This window comes from Talpa occidentalis, unplaced genomic scaffold (genome assembly GCF_014898055.3).
Source record: "Talpa occidentalis isolate TD23 unplaced genomic scaffold, MPIMG_talOcc4v2.1 talOcc4.2, whole genome shotgun sequence".
Classification (NCBI taxonomy): Eukaryota; Metazoa; Chordata; class Mammalia; order Eulipotyphla; family Talpidae; genus Talpa; species Talpa occidentalis.
In genome coordinates, this window is record NW_023602073.1 from 16,974,445 (window position 1) to 16,997,362 (window position 22,918).

Consider the following 22,918-nt stretch of genomic DNA (forward strand, 5'->3'; position numbering starts at 1 on the left):
TCCAATGCATAGTCTTTGCTCCTTTATCAAAGATTAGTTGACCATAAATCTGTGGGTTTATTTCTGGATTTTCTATTCAATTCCATTGGTCTGTATGTCTGTTCTTGTTCCAATACCATGCAGTTTTGATGATTGTGGCTTTGTAGTAGAGTTTGAAGTCTGGGAGTGTGATGCCTCCATTCCCTTCTTTTTTTTTCAGGAGAGCTTTGGCTATTCGGGGTTTTTTGTGATTCCATATGAATTTCATCAATAATTGTTCTATTTCTTTGAAGAATGACATTGAGATTTTGATTGGAATAGCATTGAATCTGTATATTGCTTTTGGTAGGATGGCCATTTTAATAATGTTTATTCTCCCAATCCATGAGCAGGGGATGTCTTTCCATTTCTTTGTGTCTTCTTCTATTTCTTTTAACAGTGTTTTATAGTTTTCTTTGTATAGGTCCTTTACCTCTTTTGTTAGATTTATTCCCAAATATTTGATTTTTTTTGTTTCAATAATAAAAGGGATGGTTTTTTTTTATTTCTTCTTCTTCAGATTTATTGTTTGTGTATAGGAAGGCTGCTGACTTTTGCGTGTTGATTTTGTATCCTGCCACTTTAGTGAACTGATTGATGAGTTGAATTAGTTTTTCTGTGGAGTTTTTGTTTTGCACACAACACTAACGATAAAGGACTGATCACAAAAATCTGCAAAGAGTTGATGAGACTCAACAACAACAAAGGAAATAATCCAGTCAAAAAATGGGCAGAAGACCTAAAAAGAAACTTCTCTGAAGAGGAAATGCAAATGGCCAACAGGCATATGAAAAAATGTTCAACATCACTTGTAATCAGGGAAATGCAAATCAGAACTACCATGAGATACCATCTTACACCAGTGAGAATGGCACATATTAAAAAAACTAGCAACAACAAATGTTGGCGAGGGTGTGGAGAAAAAGGAACTCTCCTGCACTGCTGGTGGGAGTGCAAACTGGCCCCACCACTATGGAGAGCTGTGTGGAGATTTCTGGACCTACTAAACATAGAGCTTCCATATGATCCAGCAATTCCACTCCTAGGTATTTACCCAAAGGACACAGAAACATCAACTCCAAAGAGCACCTGCACCCCTATGTTTATAGCAGCACTGTTTACAATAGCTAAGCTTTGGAAACAACCCAAACGCCCAAAAATAGATGACTGGATCAAGAAGATGTGGTACATATACACCATGGAATATTACTCAGCATTCAAAAAAGATAAACACATGCAATTTGCAGCAACATGGATGGCGCTGGAAGGGATCATGCTCAGCGAAATAAGCCAGAAAGAAAAAGAAAAATACCGGATGGTCTCACTCATAGCAGGAATCTAGAAAACTTAAATAAGGGACCAGAAAAAGAATAACTATAAGAAAGTGAAAATCAAAATCAACAAAAAACTATGAACCAGAGACACTTTTTGGGGGGTGGGTGGCGGGAGGGGAGGGATTGGGGTCAGAATAGGGGGGTTGCAATTGTATGGGGAATATAAAAATAAAATTTATTATTTAAAAAAAAAAAAAGATGTGTGGGGGGAGTTGAAGTGGTAACTGCCTCTGTCAACCATAAAAAACAGGATAAGCCTGTGGCAGTGATTCTTTTAACCACTGCCCTGTGGATGGTTAATCTGAACTGTAGTCCTTTGTGACTCCCAAGTACAGACAATGACCAGACTTAGCGAGGCTATTGGGCAACAATGGAGTGACGTGGGAGAGATTTACAGAGGTTAGTGCGAGGGTCTGGATGAGGGGGAGATTATGTGTAAATATGAAGTCTCTTGAGGTCTCAGTACGGGAAAAGAAGTCGCTCTATGCCAGACTGTGCTAGTGCCAGTTATCTTGAATTATAGAAAATCTCAAACATATATCCGTGACATTGTTCATAGTCTTTTAATGATAAAGATATGATCAGATAGGCCTTCGTCTCACCTAAATTTCCTGACCTGATTTGGCAAAAGGCAGGAGCACCGTGGTGTAATCAGCCTGATCACACAGCATCAATGATGACGAATAAAAACCGAGTTGCCAAACGTTAATATAATGGTTTTTGATATTGAAGTCTTCTGAATCATCAGTCCAGAAAAGGGGTAGTGAAGTCAAGGAGAAAAATTAATGTGAAAAAGTTATAACAATACAAAATACAACAAAACAAAAACAGACAATTGTAAACCAGAGACATCCTGCAGGGGAGGAGGAGGGAGAGGGATCAGAGGGAGGGAGGAAGGAGCCCAGGGGACTGAGGTGATGGTGCTCTGGTGCCTTGGGGAAGGAAATTCTACGGGGACTACACCTGAGGGGGTGGGGAAAGCAAATATTGTTTGAAAATGAACAATGATGTAACATATAAATTTGAAAAATCAGTAATTAAGTAAACACACTAACACACAGAGCCCACGTTATACCCCGGATGTCAGGTACAGTCACCAGACATTCCATCAATGCTGCTATCACCTGCATCCCCAGCATTAGAAGGTCTCCAGCCATGTTCCTAGGGTCAGCTTGTGACTTGGAAGTAAAGGATTGCAGAATGGACCCCTCCAATATACATTTTCCATTCAGAATAATTGATGTGCTAAAGCCTATTGAGAAAAGTCAGATGAAGTTCTCTGCTCTCTTCCTACTGCTGAATTGTGGAAATACATTTGTGTGATGTCATCATCTCTTTTTATCAGAAGGACAGAAGTTATCACCAGAGACCTCCTGACCCTCCTCAGCCCAGAGACCACACCAGGGGCAGCCACAGAACACACCTGCTGACCCTGACCCTTGTCTGCCGTCCTCCCCACAAAGGCGCCTTCCCGTAGCTCCCGCCTACAAAGAAAGTGGTTTGTCTTGTCAATGCATAAAAGCAAAATTCTATTCTTTACTGAAAATGCCCTCTCAGCCCAAGCTGTAACCACCCCATAGAGCTTTTCCTCCAGGGCTCCATGACTGTGCAGGAGGCACCTGTATTTGGGAAAAGTCCCCACTTTCTCCTTTGTGCTCCCACGACCACACACACTTCATTGCTGACACTGGATGTGGGGACATTTCCACCATCCATTTGGGTGTCTTTGAGGTCAACTCAGTGGACACAACTGAAGTGAGAGGCCCCACCTCCCAGCTCTAGGAAGTCTCTGAATCTCCCCTCCCCTCCTGGTGTCCTGAAGTCCTGCCTCAGCCAACTGTGGCCTCCCCAGCCAGGGGCGGCTCCCTCCTCTGGGCAGTCCAAGTTCAGATTACTGTCCACAGGGACAATTATGTTCCCTTCAACATTTAGATTCTGAACAACATAAAAAAAAATTGATGGTAAAGAAATCATTCAGACAAAGAAAAAACAATTCCTTGAAAACCATAACAAAAAATATAGTAAAGGGAAAATTAGACATCATTTGTTGCAGGCAAACTATAGAAAGAAAAACAGGCCCTGTTGGTCTTTTAGGGGAGAACTCTCTCATTATAGATAAATCACTGGCTACCCACAGATTTTTTTAACAAGGAGCGCACAGGCAATGACAGAAGCAGGCAAGAGCATATCCTGGAAATTTTAATCTTGAGAGTAACTTGAAGAACAAACTGCAAATTAAATGAAACCCATGGTAAAGTGCTTCTGGAAAGACTGATGTAACTGACTCAAGAAGGGAAAGAAAAGGTTAACAACTAATACATGCTGCATGCATAAAGGTGCAGAGTCCAATTCAATAATGGCAACAGGAGTTGAAAAGTGATTGGCTTTGGAAAGGCTTGGTGCTGGGAAGAGGTGATATTGATCTACCTGCAAAGTTTGGTGCTTTTACTCTAGGAAGGGAATGTACACAATATATTAAATGTCCTTCCAAATGCCCCCTACAGCCTCCAGACACCCAGGGAGTCTGTCCTTGTGTTCTGGTGCCTGTGACAGGCCAGCTCCCTTGCACAGACCCAGCGTCCCTGCACCTGGCAGGCCACTCACCGCCCTCACCTAAAGTTGCTGGAGGCAGCTCCCCGAGGATGTCCTGAGTGTCTCCAGGGAGGCTTTTCTGCCCCTTTGTAAAATGAAAGCTCTGAGAAAATGGCTGACTCTAAAGGAAACTGCAGGTGATCATTCGGGGACTGCAGTTATGACTACATGGGAGAGAAGAGAGGTGAGTGACCCCCATGGTGCTGTGGGGAGTGGGGGATGGCAGGAATTCTCTCGACTGGGGGCCAGGCTGATGCTGAGCCAGAGAACCCCCTACCCTTCCCCCTGTGGCCTTGGTCTGCAGTCACTGGCTCTCTTCTGACAGATTTCTAATGGGAACTGCAAACACTCATGTCATGCAAACCTACAGATACACTTTTTTTTTTTTTAAAGATTTATTTATTTATTTATACATACATGCACTGGGTACAGTCAGAAGCACAGGAGGGTGAGAGAATTCACCAGAGCCAGAGCGGAGAGCAGAGCAGGCAGAAGGACCGAAGTACACTGCTGGGGGGAGCAGCGGGCGACAGGAGAGGTCTGCGCGCCATGCGGGACCCTCCTCCGGTGGCCGGGGAGCAGCCGGGGATCGAACCAGCGCTGTAGAGGCTGCGGGCAGCTTCGCAACCCAGCGCTCAACCACTGCGCCACCGGGGAGGCCCCAGATACACTTTTTGATGGAAAACAGTTAACATGTCACTATATTGGATCAGACTGTTCTCAGAAGGAATAGGGGATGATGAAACTGAAGGGAGAATGAGCCACAGCCCCTCAGTGCAGCCATGCTCTGACATGGTTTCACTGATATGCATGGATTTGTAGGTTTTTAGTTTTCACTCAATTTAAAACATGTTCAGGTGTTACTTCTTCAAACGTCCTTTCTGCTCCTTGCCCAAGCTTCCTCTACTTCCCCAAGGCCAGGGGCACAGCTCACTGACGCCTGCTCTTTGTTGAGTTTTCCTTCTGTGTCTGGGTTTCATTTTCTATAGTTTTTAGTCCTGTGCCTTCCAGTTCCTAATTGTGTATTTTGCAGTGTCTAATCAGTCATTGATCCTATCATGTACCTTTCTGTCATATGCCATGGTTTCCCTTTGTGGAAGTTTACTTTGAGTCTTAAAATCCTTTTAGCGCCTCCTTGGTGACCCAGGGGTTAAGTCTTAGCACCGCCACCACAGTGATGTTCCCCCTTGATATTCTGAGTTCTATTCCCAGGGCACACATGGCACAGCAGACCTCTGCTGTCTCACCCGCTGCTCCCCTCAGCAGTGTAGTTCCATAAACCCACCTCTTCTGTTCCCCACTGTGTCTCTGTTGAATCCTCTCATCCACAACACCTTTTGTTTACATCCAGTTCTTCTACTCAAAAAAAAAAAAAAAAGAATAAATATCTGTGGGGAAAAATCCTCTTAGGTGTATGTGTGCCATGTAAACGTGGAATGCAGTTATAAAACTGCCTAAAAGTTTTTCTACTCATTCTAACAGGTGCATCAGTCCTGGTAAATTTTGATTAATTCCTCCCTCTCTATTATGATTCCTGTCTACAGGCAGGGACTTCTGTTTTCAGACTGCTCCTTCCTGCAGACCATGTATTTCAGCCTCCCTTCTCCTCCTCCTCTGTTCTGCCAGCCCTGAACTCTCCGAAGATGGTGGGAATGTGTGGGGTTGGTTGGCTTTGCATGATGCTACCACTTCTGAGCGCCTGCTTTAGTGAAATGGACACACTGGGTCTGAGGAAGATACTAGATGGAGAGAAAAATAAGTTTTCTACCTTTCAATGCAGAGCCTGGTTTATGTCTTACTGGATTTTCTTTAAAATTGGATCAATGGTGCCTCCCTGGTGGCGCAAGGGGTTAAGACACAACCTATGAAACTAGCCACAGCCTCTGCAGCACGAGTTCGATCCCCAGCTAGGGAGCTACCCACATGGCACAGCAGATCTCACTTCATTCGCCCACTGCTCCCCTCAGCAACAAATTTCAGTCAATCCTCCTGTTCTGTTCCCCACTCTGTCTCTGGTGAATCCTCTCACCTCTCACACCTCTGGCCTGTACCCCATATCTTGTATCCATAAATAAACAAATCCTTAAAAAAAATGGACAAGTGACACCATCCATCTAGACCTTAATTTCCTCCATCTAATAATGGGGCTCTGCTCCCAGGTTGTTGTGAGAAGTGCTCAGGCACAAAGCCTGAGGCATAGAGCACAAAAAAAGGTTTTGGTGGTGTTGATTCTATAAAGACTGCAAAGCACTTTCACATGTGTGACCTGCTAATGAGGGATCCTTGGGTACCATCATTTCATCTTTGTGGACTCCTGAGTAATTTTCTCCCTTCTTTGGGATCCATTTCTCCAGAAAAAATAGAACTTCAGTTAGAAATGAAAGAGGAAAGGATTCCTTCCTGGGTTGGACTTAGCCCAGATTAGAGGTCCTTCTCCCTTGCTGTGTATCCCAGTCACCTGGGAAGCTGCCTGATAGCACAGTGACACTCAGCCTGGGCCAGACATATTAAAAAGGCTGTGAAGAAAGCAGTGATAGCGAAGGCAAAGATGGGACTACATCAAATTAAAGAGCTTCTGCACAGCAAAAGAGACAATAACCAAAACAAAGAGAAACAAAGAGAAACCCCACTGACTGGGAGAACATTTCACAACACTAATGATAAAGGACTGATCACAAAAAATCTACAAAAAGCTGATGAGACTCAACAAAAATAAAGAAAATAATCCAGTCCAAAAAATGGGCAGAAGAACTAAAAAGAAACTTCTCTGAAGAGGAAATGCAAATGGCCAACAGGCATATGAAAAAATGTTCAACATCACTTGCAATCAGGGAAATGTAAATCAAAACTACAATGAGATACCATCCTGCACCAGTGAGAATGGCACATATTAAAAAAAACTAGCAACAACAAATGTTGGCAAGGATGTGGAGAAAAAGGAACTCTCCTGCACTGTTGGTGGGAGTGCAAACTGGTCCAACCACTATGGAGAGCTGTGTGGAGATTTCTGGACCTACTAAACATAGAGCTTCCATATGATCCAGCAATTCCACTCCTAGGTATTTACCCAAAGGACACAGAAACATCAATCCCAAAGAGCACCTGCACCCCTATGTTTATAGCAGCACTGTTTACAATAGCTAAGCTTTGGAAACAACCCAAATGCCCAAAAATAGATGACTGGATCAAGAAGATGTGGTACATATATACCATGAAATATTACTCAGCATTCAAAAAAGATAAACACATGCAATTTGCAGCAACATGGATGGCGCTGGAAGGGATCATGCTCAGCGAAATAAGCCAGAAAGAAAAAGAAAAATACCGGATGGTCTCACTCATAGCAGGAATCTAGAAAACTTAAATAAGGGACCAGGAAAAAGAATAACTATAAGAAAGTGAAAATCAAAATCAACAAACAACTATGAACCAGAGGGGGGCGGGGAAAGGAGGGATTGGGGTCAAAATAAGGGGGTTGCAATTGTATGGAGCCCCCTGAGGTGGGGACATTCCTGTGTCACAGGTGAGCAGGATGGAGGCAGGGCAGTGCCTGGGGCTGTCTTTTACCGCCCCCCCCCCTTCCCCACCAGGCAGGTCTGGAAAAGGAAGAAACCGAGTGTGACTGGGGGGTGAAGAGAAGGGAATGAGGGTGTCCTTGTGGGGTGGGGCGGGTCTGCCCAGGAGCAGAGGAGGGGGAGACAGAATCGGGGTCCTGGGGGCCAGGCTGGTGCTGAGCCAGAGAACCCCCCCTCCCCCCGCAGCTTCCTCTGCAGTGACTGTGGTGATGCTGGTGGAAGATGAAAAAGTAGCGTGATGCAAACCTGCGTGTTCCCCCGTCAATTAAAAAGAAAGTCAACATTTCCTGCTCCCTCAGGTGGTTTGAGAATGAGGCGGAGAAGGTGAACTCGGGATGTCCTCGCCCTCCAGCACAGCCCTGCCCTGGGAGGGGCCTGATCAGGCCCGGGAGGGTCACGGGTGTGATACAGATGAGTCTCTGGACACGGAGTGGGGCTGGCAGTGCCAGCGCCAGGAGGTGTAGATGTGCTTCCGCTCCAATGGGGTGCAGTTGCACCCCAAGTCTTGTCCTTCCCCCTGCCCCGCCCCCCTTCCGGCTTGAGTCACCTCTCCCAGCAGGCCCTGCAGGGACTTCCCGGGTGGCCACGTGTGTTCTAGAGTAATGTGGTTTCCAGCCCCGGAGATGCAGCTTCTGCCCCTGCCAGGTACATGTGGGCGGGAGGGAGAGTGTGTGCCCAGGTGTTGGCCAGAGCCCGCTCCCTCCCCCTCCCTCCCCCTCCCTCCCCCTCCCTCCCCTTCTCATATTCCCTCCCCCACACTCTCCCCCTCCCCCTCTCCCCTTCCCCCTTATGCCTTTATGTCATATTGCCAGACTTACCTTTTCTAGGGTCTTTTATTTATTTATTTTAAAGATTTATTGATTTATGTATACAAGAACTGGGGTACAGGCCAGAGGAGGGGGGTGTGAGAAGATGTATGGGTTTATTTCTAGGCTATTGTATTTCATTGATCTACATGTATATCATTATGCTAACACTTTTAAATAATCTTGACCATTGTAGCCATATACCTTTGAAATGGCAAGACATGACTCCTGCAAGGTTGAACTTTGTCAAGATTATTCTGGCTGTCCTGGATTCCTGGATTTTCCAATGAATTTTAAAATGAATTGGCTGATGTTACAAAGACAAAAACAAAATGAAACACCAAAGGAATAACAACAGCAAAAAAGAACCACAGCTTGTTTGTATGGGGAGTGCCCTGAATCTGTGTGACTCTTAGGGAAGCATGGTCAGCCTCACAGTATAAACCCGCAGTTTATGGACATGGAATGTCTCCTCACGTATTTGATCAATTTCATTTATTCCAAAGATGTTTAGTTTACAGTCCACTAAACTCTTCATTTAAATCTCTACGTTTTGTGGCAGAAGATTCTTGCTCATTGTATTCTATGCATTATTTTGAAGGGCATTATTTCTACTGTGCCCCACTTCCTCTTGACAAGCTGAGTACCCAACACACAGGCAAAGCCACAAGATTCCTCCTCATGTGCAGAGACTGACCCTGATGTTTTTTTTTTTTTCTGAGTTTTACAGTCCAAATTAACTTCTTCATTGTAACCACCAGAAATCGCAGTGTAGAGGGGCTTGCAGTGAATTTGAGACTGTGCTGAGTGGCGAAGGGAGTGACCAAATCCAGGCCAACATTTTCAAAAGACCTGCTAACATGCCTCTGTGTGTGTGTGTGTGTGTGTGTGTTTTATGGGAGGCAGTGAGGGTGCCCATGGATCTGAAAGTAGACAGGACTTGCTTTTAATGGCTTCCCCTTCTCTCTGTCTCTTTCACAGACCACAGGCCCCACCTCGGAAGATCCAGGTCATAAAGTGAGTGGGGGCTATCACCTCAGCCCGGGGTCACTGGACAGAACTTCTGTGCAGTAGTGCAGGGCCCCTGGGCAGCGAGAAAGAAGGTCGACATATCCTGGGGTGAGGGACAGAGGATAACCCCGCCAAGGATCAAAGTCTCTAGGAGAAATTCTCTGTGGAGACAGAGGGCCGTCCTGATCTTTGAGGGGCGAAGCCTGATAAGTAATTTAGTTGAATTCCAGTGTTTCATTCAGAGCACTGTCACTTCACAGAACAGCTTGCTGAAGTTTCCCCATTTCCACTGTCTCCCCACAGCCCACAGCAGGGAAGGGGGGCGCACTAGGTTCCCTGAGCAGGGGCTGGGGGAGGAGGCCCCTTGGCTCCTGTTCCTCCTCCCCTGTCTGGCTCTCAGATACGGGTTGTGAGAATCTAGGGGGTCCAGTCCCTAGTGTCCCCATAAGAGCTGTCCCCCCCACCCCACTGCATGCCACCTCTCCATGCCTGGGTGGTACCAACCCTGGATTCCCCTCCCCGGGGACTTGCTCTGGGGATGAGTCATGGTCAGAAGGGATAGGTGTCTCCCGGGGTGTCCTGGAGCTCAAGCCCCAGCACCACCTCGACTTCCAGCTCCTTCCAATTTGGTTTCTCTCCCGTTGCTATAAACCACAGAAGGAAAAAAAGCTTCTCATTGTCTTGTTGAGTTTGTTATTATCCACTTCATGAAACTGTTTATTTTGTCCTCTGGGTGTGTGAGTTGGGGCAGGAGACCCAGGAGTGTGGAGGTCAGTAGGGTCAGATATATTTTGTCTCACTGGAATCCCGCACAGACCCCCGTCCTAAATGGCCCTACTGCTCACAGAGAAGCGGTTCCGACCACTGATTCTTTGGACGTTCAGTCCAGTAGGAGAGAGTCTCACCCCCTCCTCGCTGAGATCTCTCTCTGCCTGCAACATTTGTGAGGAGTCTCCTCTATTCTCTGTCTCTCTCAGCTCCTCCCCAAGAAGCATCTCTGCAGTGATGGGACGTGGTGTGTCTGGGTGTGATATAGCCTGGTCCCAGGGCTGACATGATGCCAGGGACACAGTTCATGGGGCTGCGGGCCTGAAATTTAAATGCTATGACTTTTCAATAACTTCTATTTTAGTAGCCAGATGTGATGGGGATCAGTGTTTGTACAACGCATCCACAGGGCGAGCATCTTCCAAATCCCCAAGTTTTTTTTTCCAAACAGATTTCCGGACTTGTGAGGCACAAAGGCCCAGGTCACCTGCGTGTCCTTCCTTGTGAAGAATTGTGTCTACTTCATCTCTGCCTCTCACCTCGACTTGAAGCTTTTCAGGAAGAGCCATGGCCTCAGACCCAACTAAGAAGAGGAAAAGGGAGGAAGCCACGTGCTCCAACTGCCAGCAGCCCATAACGGAGCCTGTGAGCTCCGACTGCGGGCACAACTGGTACAGAGAGCACAGCATTGAGGACCAACAAGAGACGTCGGGGGAACGACCAGGGACATCAGAGGAGCAACCAGGGACATCAAGGGAGCAACCAGGGCTGTCAGGGGAGCAATCAGTGAGGAGGACAAAATGGCTGAGTATATGGACCTCCATCTATCATTTTTTTCAGACATTATTGCCTTTGAACACTCCACAGCATGTAGATGAAGTCAGCAAGGCACCCCACTGGGGTTCAGAGGGTGAGAGGCTGTGTGAGATACAAGGAGATCAGCTCTGCGTATTCAGTGAGGACATCGGCCAGCACTGTGCATTGTCCACCCAGCACAGGGAATACAACCCCGTCCCTGTCACAGATGCATGTCAGGGCTCCAAGGTGAGTGAGGGCCCCAGACTCCTGCAGCAGCACCTTCTCTCATGCTGAACTCCCAGATCTAAGGTGTTTTAGGTTAAAACCCAAGATTGTGATCAGGAAATAAAATTTTCAATATCTTATTCACTGACAATTAGTTCATGGTAGTTCCCCAAAACACGTTCCTAAGGTCATATGGACTCTCACAGGATGGGGAGAATCTTATCCCTGTTCACTCTTTTTTTTTTTAAAGATTTATTTATTTATACAAGAACCAGGGTATAGGCCAGATGCACGGGAGGGTGAGAGGATTCACCAGACACAGAGCGGGGAACAGAACAAGCAGACTGATGAAATACACTGCTGAGGGGAGCAGCGGGCGAGACAGGAGAGGTCTGCCACGCCATGTGGGACCCTCGCTGGACGGCCGGGATTGAACAGGTGCTGCAGAGCCTGTGGACAGCTTCCCGGCAAGGTGCTCAACCACCTGTGCCACCAGGAGAGGCCCATCCCTCTTCACTCTTGCTGTGATCACTCCCTGTTATCCAAACACATGCAGCCTGTTTTATCTTCACATGTATGCAAAAGTGTAGAAACCATGAGTTTAAAGACATGGGACAGATTCTCAAAACAGGCAGAGAGAAACCAGATTTTATTTCCCCTGCAGTCTGCCAGGGCAATAGGTCAGCAAAAGAAGACTCCTAATTTGGGAGTGAATCCGGGAAGCGTCCTGGAAGCGAGTCCAGATGGACACAGACAACTTTCCACATATAGAAGGTGGAGAAAGACTTCTTTTAGATGGTTACTGTCTTCATGTGGATCTGAGTAAATACACTCCAGTGAGTGTGGGTGCATGTGGATGGCTCATAGGCCAAAGGGAACCATGAGCAAAATTTTGCTACCATTAATCTCAGCTCCATGTGCATAGACCCTGATTGTCAAACTCTCTCCTGAGAGATTCCTAGAGATGTCTGCAGCAACCATCAGTTGTTGGGCAGCCACGTGTATGAGACCTTGCTCCCTTGTTTGTGGATAGCTCACTTGTTCCAAGAGGCCTTCCTCGACCTTTTTCTGAGGCATGAGGGATCAACCCCAGAAACATTAATTGCAGGTGCTGTTTATTTTAGTTGCCACTCAGTTCCACTGAAAGGTTTCAATGTCTCCTGATTTGTTCCACCTGCATGGGCTACCTGCCACCACCGCAGTGGCTCATTCTCATGAGGTGTGTGTGGATTCTTCACTAAGGAAAAGCCTGTGTGATAAGTGATTTAATGTAGACTTGTCTAAAGGCAGGCAGGTCCCTGAAAGAACGTCTTGCAGTGGGGGCACAGGGTCTCCCGGCCTCCTCCGCAGGCAGCCCACACGCTGCTGTGATCACAGTCACAGCAAGCAGTTACTGGGCTCTGGGAGGATCAACTTGCTGCCATGATCAGGCCCTCAGGGGTGGGGATGGGACTCAAGAAACCTGGGCGTCCATCACTATCCAGGTGGGACTCACTGTTTTCCTTCTTGGGTGGAGAGTTTACAGAGACATACCTCATGCCAAACCCATGACATGGGGATTCCCTAACCTTTTGTCCTTGTGTCTCTGCAGGATGTGAAAGACACCTTGACCAGGTAAGCGCTATCTTTATTTGGAGGGAAGGGGTCTGAGTACATAGAGCTCATGGGATGTCCCACTGAAGAAATCCATCCTCTTCTGAGTCTAGGAGTTCAGTCCCAGAGTCCATGTCTTCAATGCCTCTCACTGACTGCACCGATTCTGAGCTCCACTGTGATGAGAAGGAAAAATTTAAGACCAAACAAGGTATGGAAAGTCAAGAATTGTTGGTGTTGGGAATGGAAGTTAACTTCAGTGTTAACTACGTTCACAACCTACCCCGGGACAGGGTGACAGACAGACAGTACAGGTAGTTTAGTTCCAGTGGAGGGTTGCTTAGGCAGTACAGGTTGTTTAGGCATCCAGTGGAAGATGCCTCAGAGCTTCCACAGGGACACAGGATACTAGGGACTTTTCAGATGCCTACTTGCCCATTGATTAACTGTGTCCCCCAAATGAATCAATTCCTTGATTCCAGTTTCCCTTTCACCAGTTGTCATAAAAATTGAGTGCCTCAAATTTTGTAAGGAGCTAAGTACAGTAACTGGGCCATAAAGTTTACTGTTAATATTTCAGCAAGTCTGAGAATAATGCAAGAAAAGTAGATGATGCAAATAGTTTTAGGACCTTGACCCAAATGACATTTTCAAATCCCTCATCCACAGTTATAGAGTTCAATGGCTCTAAAAAGCTCAATGTTTCCTCCTAACTCATTTCTCTGTTAAAATTATCCCTAACCAGAAATTATTTGCTGGCTTATTCAGTTATATGTTCCTGAAGAACACTTCAGTAGCTGAAAGTTAAAGACACACATTTTCTGAGAGAATGTGTGTGGGAAACCTGGACACAGCTCAGGTGGGGTCACAGAGAACAGTTATGGTGCTGGCTGGGCCACATGTCATGCGGTGACTCATTGTGGGGGTAAAAATCCTCTCCCATCTTTTCCAGTTGTTGGAAAATCATTTCTTTGTGGGTGTAGGACTTAGACCCTGATTCTTGTCACCTGAAAGCTGCCTCAGCTTCTGGAAGCCACCACTCATCACATGGCACATGGGCCTTCCACATGGCCAGTTATTTATTGAAAGTGAGCTGAGCTGAGGAGATAGTCTTTAAATTAAGTCAACCATGTCAACCATAATATGGGGTCCTACATAAGGAAATAGTGGCACATCCCATCATGTTTGCCATTGCTCAGAGGCAATTCTCAGGTTATGCCCACTCTCAGATGGAAGGAGTTTTACAAGGCTGGGAAAATGAGGAGGCAGGAATCATGCCAACACCCTGGAGTTGCCCTCCGTTGTGGTCACCACTGAACTGTGCTCATCTGACTCTACTTAACATCTTTATTAGTACTAGTTGGTGCAGGACTGTCGATGTGCTGATTCAAAGCTATGGCAGGCCCTGCTGGAGTTGGGCACATAGTTTGGAGGATCTGTACATTGTACCACTATAACCTCAAAAATATTCTGAATTTTGTATTTGGCCACATGGTTTTCAGATATGTGATTATGAACCTGTTAGTGATTTCTCTCCCCTGTCCTGACAAGTGAATACCGCCAGAAATTTAAAATAGAGTATCTCTGATTTTGATCAGATCCAATAAAGACACATGGAAGGGAAAAGAAGGAATTGCTGTAACTTGTGTTCAGATTTCACTGAGTTGATTTATCTTCTGTTATCTTTTACATAAGACGTTACATTATGGTTCAGTGTATTTTTGAAATCAGCTTCTGTCGAACATAAAGGATTATTTTTCTTTTAAAAGCCCTCATTATTAAAACATTTCTTACTATGTAGTTGTTGCAAATAAACTATAATCAATTAAACGGTATTTGTGGAGGCACAGAGGCCCAGGTCTCCTGCGTGTCCTTCACTGTGAAGAATTGTGTCTACTTCATCTCTGCCTCTAACCACGATTTGGAGCTTTTCAGGAGGAGCCTCGGCCTCAGCTCCCACAGCCAAGACGTCAGGGAAACAACCAGAGACATCAGAGGAGCAGACAGGGACGTCAGGGGAGCAATCAGCGAAGAGGAGATGTCCCTTTTACCATCCTTCGATTCAGCAATCAGTTCTTAGGGTGGCTATGCAGCATTTAGATGAAGCCATCAAAGCAGCCCCCAGGGACTTAGAGGGTCAGAAACTTTGTGAGATACACGCAGTGCGGCTCCGCCTGTTCTGTGAGGACACCGGGCAGCTCATCTGCAAGTTCTGTGCCCGGTTCCGCAAGCACAGAGGACACAAACATGTCCGCGCCACAGATGCGTGTATGTACTCAAAGGTGAGTGAGGGGCCCGATCCTGCAACGGCACATGATCTGAGGCAGAACTCCCAGATCTAAGGTTATTCAGGCTAAAACGCAAGAGTATGATTCAGAAATACAACTTTCATCAACTCATCCTTCTGAAAATTAGTTCATGTTAGTTCCCCAAAACACATCCCATGGTCCATATGGACTTTCATAGGATGGGGAGAGTCTTGTCTCTGTTTCCTATGCTGAGCTTTTACATATAGTACAGCAACCAGGCAAATGGCAGGCAGGGGTGCCGGGGGCCAGGGGGCCAGCATCTTCACTCTGGGCATCTCTCTTCTCTCTCCTGCCTCTTTCTCCTGCCTCTAGTTCTCTCCAGAATATCTCAGTACTGAGCCATGGCCCACAGAATTAAACAACACAGCTTACAACAATGTAATGACTGCAGGTGCCCCATCAGGCAGGGCAATCGTAATGGTGGGAGGGCAGAAAAGCCTGAACACCATTTACCTTACACCATGACACAATGATCTCTTTGAACTAGATGACTTAGATGGAAACATGTTTTCAAACAGAACAGTTTTCTTTTTTTACCCTAAGGATACATCTCAGTCCCATATGCACAGAGCCCTGATTGTCAGACTCTCTCCTGAGAGATTTCTGGTGATGGCTGGTGCAACTGCAGTTGTTGAGCAGCCTCGTGTATGAGAACTTCCTCCCTTGTTTGTGAACAACTCTCTTGCTCCAAAGGCCTTCCTGTACCTTTCTCCAAGGCATGAGGGATCAAATCCAGAAACATTAATTGCAGGCGCTGTTTCTTTTAGTTGCCACTCAGTCCCCAGGAAAGGTTTCAATGTCTCCTGACTTGCTCCACCTGCACAGGCCACCTGTCACCACCGCAGTGGCCCATTCTCATGAGCCGTGTGTGGATTCTTCACAAAGGAAAGGCCTGTGTGATGAGTGATTTAATGGAGACTCTTCTGAAGGCAGGCAGGTCCCTAAAAGAACATCTTGCAGGGGGAGCACAGGGTCTCCCGGCCTCCTCCTCAGGCAGCCCACACGCTGCTGTGATCACAATCACAGTGAGCAGGTTACTGGGCTCTGGGAGGATCAACTTGCTGCCGTGCTCTGGTCCCTCGGGGATGGGGATTTGACTCATCACCAGGGCATCCATCAGTATCCAGATGGGACTCACTCCTTTCCTTTTTGGATACAGGGTTTACAGAAAACATGCTTCATACAAGCCCCGTGAAACATGGGGATTCCCTAACTCTCCTTTTGTCTTTGTGTCTCTGTAGGACATGAAAAACACCTTGACCAGGTAAGCGCTATCCTTATTTGGAGGACAGGGGTCTGAGTACATAGAGCTCATGGGATGTCCCACTGAAGAAATACGTCCTCTTCTGAGTCTAGGAGTTCAGTTCCAGAGTCCATATCTTCGGAGCCTCACACTGACTGCAATGATTCTGAGCTCCACAGTGATGAGAGCAAAAAGTTAAAGACCAACGAAGGTATGGAAAGTCAAGAATTCTTCAGTGTTAACCACGTTCACAGTGGAGATATCAGGATGCTCTAGAGCTTCCTCAGGGACACAGGATACTGGGGACCTCTAGGGATCCTTGAGATGCTTGCTCGCCCATTGATTAGCTGTGTCCCCAAGTGAATCAAGTCCTTGATTCCAGTTTCCCTTGTACCGGTTTTTATAAAAATTAAGTGCATCACCCTTTGTAAGGATCTTAGTGCAGTAACTGGGCCATAAAGTTAACTGTTAATATTTCAGTAAGTCTGAGAACAATGCAAGAAAGGTAGATGATGCAAATAGTTTTAGGACCTTGACCCAAATGACATTTTCAAATCCCTCAACCACAATTACGGAGTTGTAAGGCTCAAAAATCTCAGTGTTTCCCCCTGACTCATATGCTAAATTCACCCTAACCAGAATATATTTGCTTTCTTATTCAGTTATATGTTGCTGTAAAACACTTCGTGGGCTTTAAGTTGAAGACACACATTTTCTCAAGGAATCACGTGTGGAAAATCTGGGCACAGCTCAGGTGGGGTCACAAAGAGCGGTTATGGTGCTGGCTGGGCCACGTGTCATCTGGTGACTCATGTGGGGAATAATCCTCTCCCCAGTTTCTACCAATTGTTTGCAGATTTCTTTTTGTGTGTGTGGGTACAGCATTTAGGCTCTGACTCTTGTCACCTGAGAGCTGCCTCAGCTTCAGGAAGCCACCACTCATCACATGGCACATGGGCCTTCCACACGGCCTGTTATTTCTTTAAAGTGAGCTGAGCTGAGGAGATAGTCTTTAAGTCAACTGTTACTTGAGGTCCTAGGTAAGGGAATACGACCATAGTGGTACATCCCATCTTTTTTGCCATTGCTCAGAGGCAAGTATCAGCTTATGCCCATGCCCAAATGGAAGGAGTTTTACAAGGCTGGGAAAATGAAGAGGCAGGGATCATGCAAACACCCTGGAGTCCTCCTCCATTGTGGTTCCCCCTGAATTGCACTCATCTGACTCCACTTAACATCTTTATTAATCCTACTTGGTGCAGGACTATTGATGTATCGATTCATGGCTCTGGCAGACCCTAGTGTGGGTGGGCACATAATTTAGAGGTTCTGTGCATTATGCATTATAATCTCAAAAATATTGTGAATTTTTATATTTGGCCCCAAGGGTTTCAGATAAGGGATTATGAACCTGTCAGTGATTCCTCTTCCCTGTCCCATATGTGAATACCACCACCATTTTAAAATAGAGTATCTCTGAGTTGATCCAACAAAGACACATGGATGTGAAAAGTGGGAACTGATGTAACTCTATTCAGATTTCACTGAGCTGATTTATCACTGATTTATTCACTGTTATCTTTCACACACATTACATTATGATTCAGTGTATTTCTGAAATGAGCTTGTGTCGCCCCTAAAAAATTCTTACTCTTTTAAAAACCCTCATTATTAAAACATTTCCTTCTACATAATTGTTTCCAATAAAGTGTAATCAATTAAACAGTATTTGTGGAGGCACAAAGGCCCAGGTCACCTGCCTGTCCTTCACTGTGAAGTATTGTATCTCTTTCTTCTCTGCCTCTAACCATGATTTGGAGCATTTCAGGGGAACAACCAGGGATGTCAGACGAGGATTCGTGGACGTCGGAGGAGGAATCATGGACGTCAGACGAGGATTTATGGACGTCAGAGGAGGAATCAGGGGCATCAGAAGAGGAATCAGGGACGTCAGAGGAGGAATCAGGGAAAACAGGGTAGGAACCAGGGACAACGGGGAGACCAAGGAGGAGGTGACTATGGTGGAGGAGGCCGCCCTTCAACTATACTTGGTGTGAGGTAGCAAATCATATGGAAGCTCCAGCTTGAAATGGAAACCCCATTAGATGCTGAGAGGGGAGCCCCCAGGGAGGTAGAGGGTGAGAAGCTGTGTGAGCAGCTCCCCCTGTTGTGTGAGGACATTGGGCAGCCCATCGGCAGGAGCTGTGCACAGTCCCCCCAGCACAGTGGACACAACCATGTCCTTGCCAAAGATGTGTGTCCGGGCTCTGAGGTGAGTGAGCGTCCCAGACTCCTGTAGCAGCACCTGCTCTCAGGTCAACGCTCACATCTATGGTTATTTAGGTTGATACCCAAGATTGTGACCCGGAAATAAAAGTTTCATCCTCTCGTTCTTCTAAAAATTAGATCATATTGTTTCCCTAAAATACAATCCCATGGTCCATATACACTTTCAGGGAGAATCTCATCCCTATTCACCCTTGCTGTGATGGCCCCTGCTGTAAATACAGTTGTCCCATCATGTGCCAGCCTATTTTAAGTCCACATGTGTCTAACATTAGAGAAACCACGATGTGCAAGGTCATGTGACAGATTCCCAAAACTGGCACAGAGACCACCAGATTATATTTTTCCTGCAGTGTGCTAGTGCAAAGCAGTCAGCAAAAGAAGGCTGCCTGGTGACCTTGATGTGGGTGGTGGGTTTGTGCCCCACTAATTTGGGAGTGGATCCTGGGAGCTTTCTGGAAGAGAGTCCTGGTGGACACAGACAACTTTCTACATATAGGAGGTGGAGAAAGGCTTCATTTAGATAGTTACTGTCTTGTTCTGTGTGCAGCGTTTCCTGGTGAGGCTGTAGAGATCCCTGTAGTTACGCCTGAGCATCAGCATATGAGGCTCAAGAAGCTGATAGCTTACATTAAACATACACTGGTTTTATTTAAGGTGAACTATTGTTAGCTGATAAACATGTCATTGTTGGTTTATGTTTGTTCACTTTTGCAGTCAGTGTGCCTCTGGATGAAGACACAGCTCATGATAACCTAACTCTCTCTGAGAACTGGACAGAAGAGACTTACGGACACACCCTTCAAGAAGCTTCACACTTCTGGGAGGCTTAGCATGTGAACCTGTGTCCTGGGCTGTGAGGGCTTCACCTCAAAGAGACATTATTTTGCAGTGGACATGGGAGAAGGAGCCAAGTGTGATTTGGGAGTTTGTCTAGAGGATGTGCCCAGGGACATAGAGGGGATGCTGAGCCTCAGTCTGCTTTCTGGGCCATCAAGAACACAAACAATGACCACATTCACCTGACTGGTCCTGCACCCTCTCTTCTTGCTCGAGAGCCATGCCAGATTTGGGGATCTTTCTGGACTGTGAGGCTGGACATGACATCTGGGGCCCACATCGAAACTTTTGCATAGGCCTCCTTCCATGATATTCTCCAAGCCTTTTACAGGGTTAGTCATTCTTCTTTATTCCTGCCTCCACCAGAAACATCAGGAAAAGAGTAAAATCTTTGGTTTTCTCTTTGTTGAACCTTGCCTTACCCCTCATTGTGAATATAATTGACCCGCTTGAGGGCAGAAATTTCATTTGCTCTCTTTCCTTGATTTCCCTCTACCTGGGACAGTGCTGAGCTGTCAGCGACTAATCAATAATGAATCTGCATGGAGGGCCTCCCAGGTGGCACAGCGGATTGAGCGCAGCACTGTGAAGCTGTCCGCACCCGCTGCAGCGCGGGTTTGATTCATGGCCAGCCAGGGAGATACCCACATGGCGCAGCAGACCTCTCCTGACTCGCCCACTGCTCCCCTCAGCTGTGTTTTCAACTTTCTGCCTTTTCTGCTCCCTGCTCTGTCTCTGGTGAATTCTCTCACCCTCCCGTGCTTCTCGTCTGTACCCCAGCTCTTGTATTAATAAATAAATCTTTAAAAAATAAAAAAATAAATCTGCATGGACAAATGGGTGTGAAGACTCAAAATGCTGTAGAAAATAAGCCTGTGCTGGGGGGAGCAAGATACAAGCCATGATCACACGTCGTCCTCTCCGTCCCTCTTCAGTGGGGTCAGAGGCCTCATTTCCAAGGGTCCTTCTCTGAACAACAGGGTAGCCAGCGGCCTGGAGGGCTAAGTGTTCCCATGGTGTTTGATGCCATTAAAAGTTGTGGGGTTGGCCTATGTTTATAGCAGCACTGTTTACAATAGCTAAGCTTTGGAAACAACCCAAATGCCCAAAAATAGATGACTGGATCAAGAAGATGTGGTACATATACACAATGGAATATTACTCAGCAATCAAAAAAGATAAGCACATGCAATTTGCAGCAACATGGATGGCGCTGGAAGGGATCATGCTCAGCAAAATAAGCCAAAAAGAAAAAGGAAAATACCGGATGGTCTCACTCATAGCAGGAATCTAGCAAACTTAAATAAGGGACCAGGAAAATGAATAACTATAAGAAAGTGAAAATCAGAATCAACAAAAAAATATGAAACAGACACTTTTGGGGGGTGGGGGGGCGGGAGGGGAGGGATTGGGATCAGAAAGGGGGGGTTGCAATTGTATGGGGAATATAAAAATAAAATTTATTATTTAAAAAAAATAAAAATAAATAAAATGTCAAAAAAAATAAAGAAGATGTTATATTTATGTAATGGAAATAAATAAATAAAAGATGTGGGGTTGGGGGCCTCCCCGGTGGCACAGCAGTTGAGTGCTGGGCTGCAAAGCTGCCCACAGTCTCTGCAGTGCGCATTCGATCCCCAGTCACTGGCGAGGGTCCACATGGCACGCAGACCTCTCCTGCTGCCCGCTGCTCCCCTCAGCAGTGTACTTCGTCAGTCTGCCTGCTCTGCTCCCTGTAGTGGTTCTGGTGAATTCTCTCACCCTCCCGTGCTTCTGACTATACCCAGTGCTCATACAAATAAATAAATAACTCTTGAAAAAAAAAAAAAAAGATGCATGGGAGGAGGTGAAGTGGTAACTGCCTCCATCAACCACAAAAAAAACAGGATAAGCCTGTGGTGGTGATTCTTTTAACTACTGCCATGTAGATGGTTAATCTGAACTGTAGTCCTGGGTAACTCCCAAGTGCAGACAACAACCAGACTAAGCAAGTCTATTGGGCAACAATGGAGTGACGTGGAAGAGATTTACAGAGTTTAGCTTGAGGGTCTTGATGAGGGGAGATTATGGATAAATAATGAAGTTTGTTGAGGTCTCAGTATGAGAAAAGTAGTCGCTCTATGCCAGACTTTGCTAGTGCCAGTTATCTTGAATTATTAGAAAACCTCAAACATACATCTGTGGCATTTTTCACAGTCTTTTAATGATAAAGATATGATCATATAGGCCTTTGTCACACCTAAATTTCCTGACCTGATTTGGCAAAGGACAGCAGCACAGTGGTGTAGTCAGCCTGATCACACAGCATCAGTGATGACAGAATAAAAACTGAGTTGCCAAATGTTACTATAATGGTTTTTGATATTGAAGTCTTCTGAATCATCAGTCCAGGAAAGGGGTAGTGAAGTCAAAGAAAAAAATCTGTAAAAAAATGATAACACAACATGTAAACAGAAACAGACAATTATAAACCAGAGACATCCTGCAGGGGAGGAGGAGGAAGAGGTATTAGAGGGAGGGAGATAGGAGCACAGGGGACTGAAGTGATGGTGCACGGGTACATTGGTGAAGGAAATTCTATGGGGACTACACCTAAGGGAGTGGGGGAAGCAAATATTGTTTAAAAATGAACAATGATGTAACATATAAATTTGAAAAATAAGTAATTAAGTAAACACACACACACACACACACACACAGAGCCCACCTTCTACCCCAGATGTCAGGTGCAGTCACCAGACATTGCATCGATGCTGCTATCACCTGCATCCCCAGCATTAGAAGGTCTCCAGCCATGTTCCTAGGGTCAGCTTGTGACTTGGAAGTGACGGATTGCAGAACGGACCCCTCCAATATGCATTTTCGACACAGAATAATCGCTGGGCTGAATGAAGCCTATTGAGAAAAGTCAGATAAAGAAACGTTCTCTGCTCTCTTCCTGCTGCTGAATTGTGGAAATACATTTGTATGATGTCATCATCTCTTCTTACCAGAAGGACAGAAGTTATCACCAGACACCTCCTGACCCTCCTCAGCCCAGAGACCACACCAGGGGCAGCCACAGAACACACCTGCTGACCCTGACCCTTGTCTGCCGTCCTCCCCACAGAGGCACCTTCCCGTAATGCCCCATCTACAAAGAAAGTCATTTGTCTTGTCAGTGTATAAATAAAGAATTACATTCTTTACTGAAAATGCCCTCTCAGCTAAAGCTATAACCAACCCATAGAGCTTTTCCTCTAAGGGCTCGTGTCCGTGCAGGAGGCACCTGTGTTGGGGAAAAGTCCCCACTTTCTCCTTTGCGCTCCCACGACCACATACACTTCATGGCTGACACCACAGGTGGGGGCTTTTTCCCCACCCGTTTGGGTGTCTTGGAGGTCAAATGGACACAGCTGAGAGGCCCCACCTCCCAGCTCTAGAAACTCTCTGAGTCTCCTTCCCCTCCTGGTGTCCTGGGTCCTGTCTCAGCCAAATGTGGCCTCCCCAGCCAGGGGTGGCTCCCTCCTCTGGGCAGGCC

At 46.2% G+C, this 22,918-nt stretch overlaps 2 protein-coding genes across 4 annotated transcripts in view; both read left to right on the forward strand.

Annotated features, from left to right (window-relative positions):
• The window catches only part of LOC119251747 (golgin subfamily A member 6-like protein 25), a 92,857-nt gene extending 82,193 nt beyond the window's left edge, over nucleotides 1-10,664 (forward strand). The window contains exons 27-28 of one of the 3 annotated variants that reach the window (XR_008553023.1): nucleotides 9,307-9,444; nucleotides 10,556-10,664. The gene's annotated coding sequence lies outside the window, so the exon portion shown is untranslated. Of the gene's footprint in view, nucleotides 1-7,705; nucleotides 7,774-9,306; nucleotides 9,445-10,555 lie in introns of those variants that run through there. The other 2 variants (XR_008553021.1, XR_008553022.1) reach the window with 2 other exon arrangements.
• On the forward strand, nucleotides 7,773-20,177 carry LOC119251749 (uncharacterized). Its single transcript, XM_054698399.1, has 9 exons — nucleotides 7,773-7,843; nucleotides 10,945-11,148; nucleotides 12,719-12,741; nucleotides 12,834-12,931; nucleotides 14,656-15,002; nucleotides 16,271-16,293; nucleotides 16,386-16,483; nucleotides 18,101-18,248; nucleotides 19,276-20,177. Exons 4-9 carry the CDS (start codon nucleotides 12,853-12,855, stop codon nucleotides 19,292-19,294), a joined length of 714 nt encoding a protein of 237 aa, XP_054554374.1. The 5' UTR covers nucleotides 7,773-7,843; nucleotides 10,945-11,148; nucleotides 12,719-12,741; nucleotides 12,834-12,852; the 3' UTR covers nucleotides 19,295-20,177.
• Nucleotides 20,178-22,918: the final 2,741 nt, after the last annotated feature.

What these genes read in the sequence shown, in the direction of transcription:
- LOC119251749 (XM_054698399.1), top strand. Translation starts at nt 12,853, where the DNA reads ATGTCTTCAATGCCTCTCACTGACTGCACCGATTCTGAGCTCCACTGT. An exon ending in AAAATTTAAGACCAAACAAG is followed by an intron (nt 12,932 to 14,655) that starts GTATGGAAAGTC and finishes GGAGCTTTTCAG; the next exon opens with GAGGAGCCTCGGCCTCAGCT. An exon ending in AAAGTTAAAGACCAACGAAG is followed by an intron (nt 16,484 to 18,100) that starts GTATGGAAAGTC and finishes GGAGCATTTCAG; the next exon opens with GGGAACAACCAGGGATGTCA.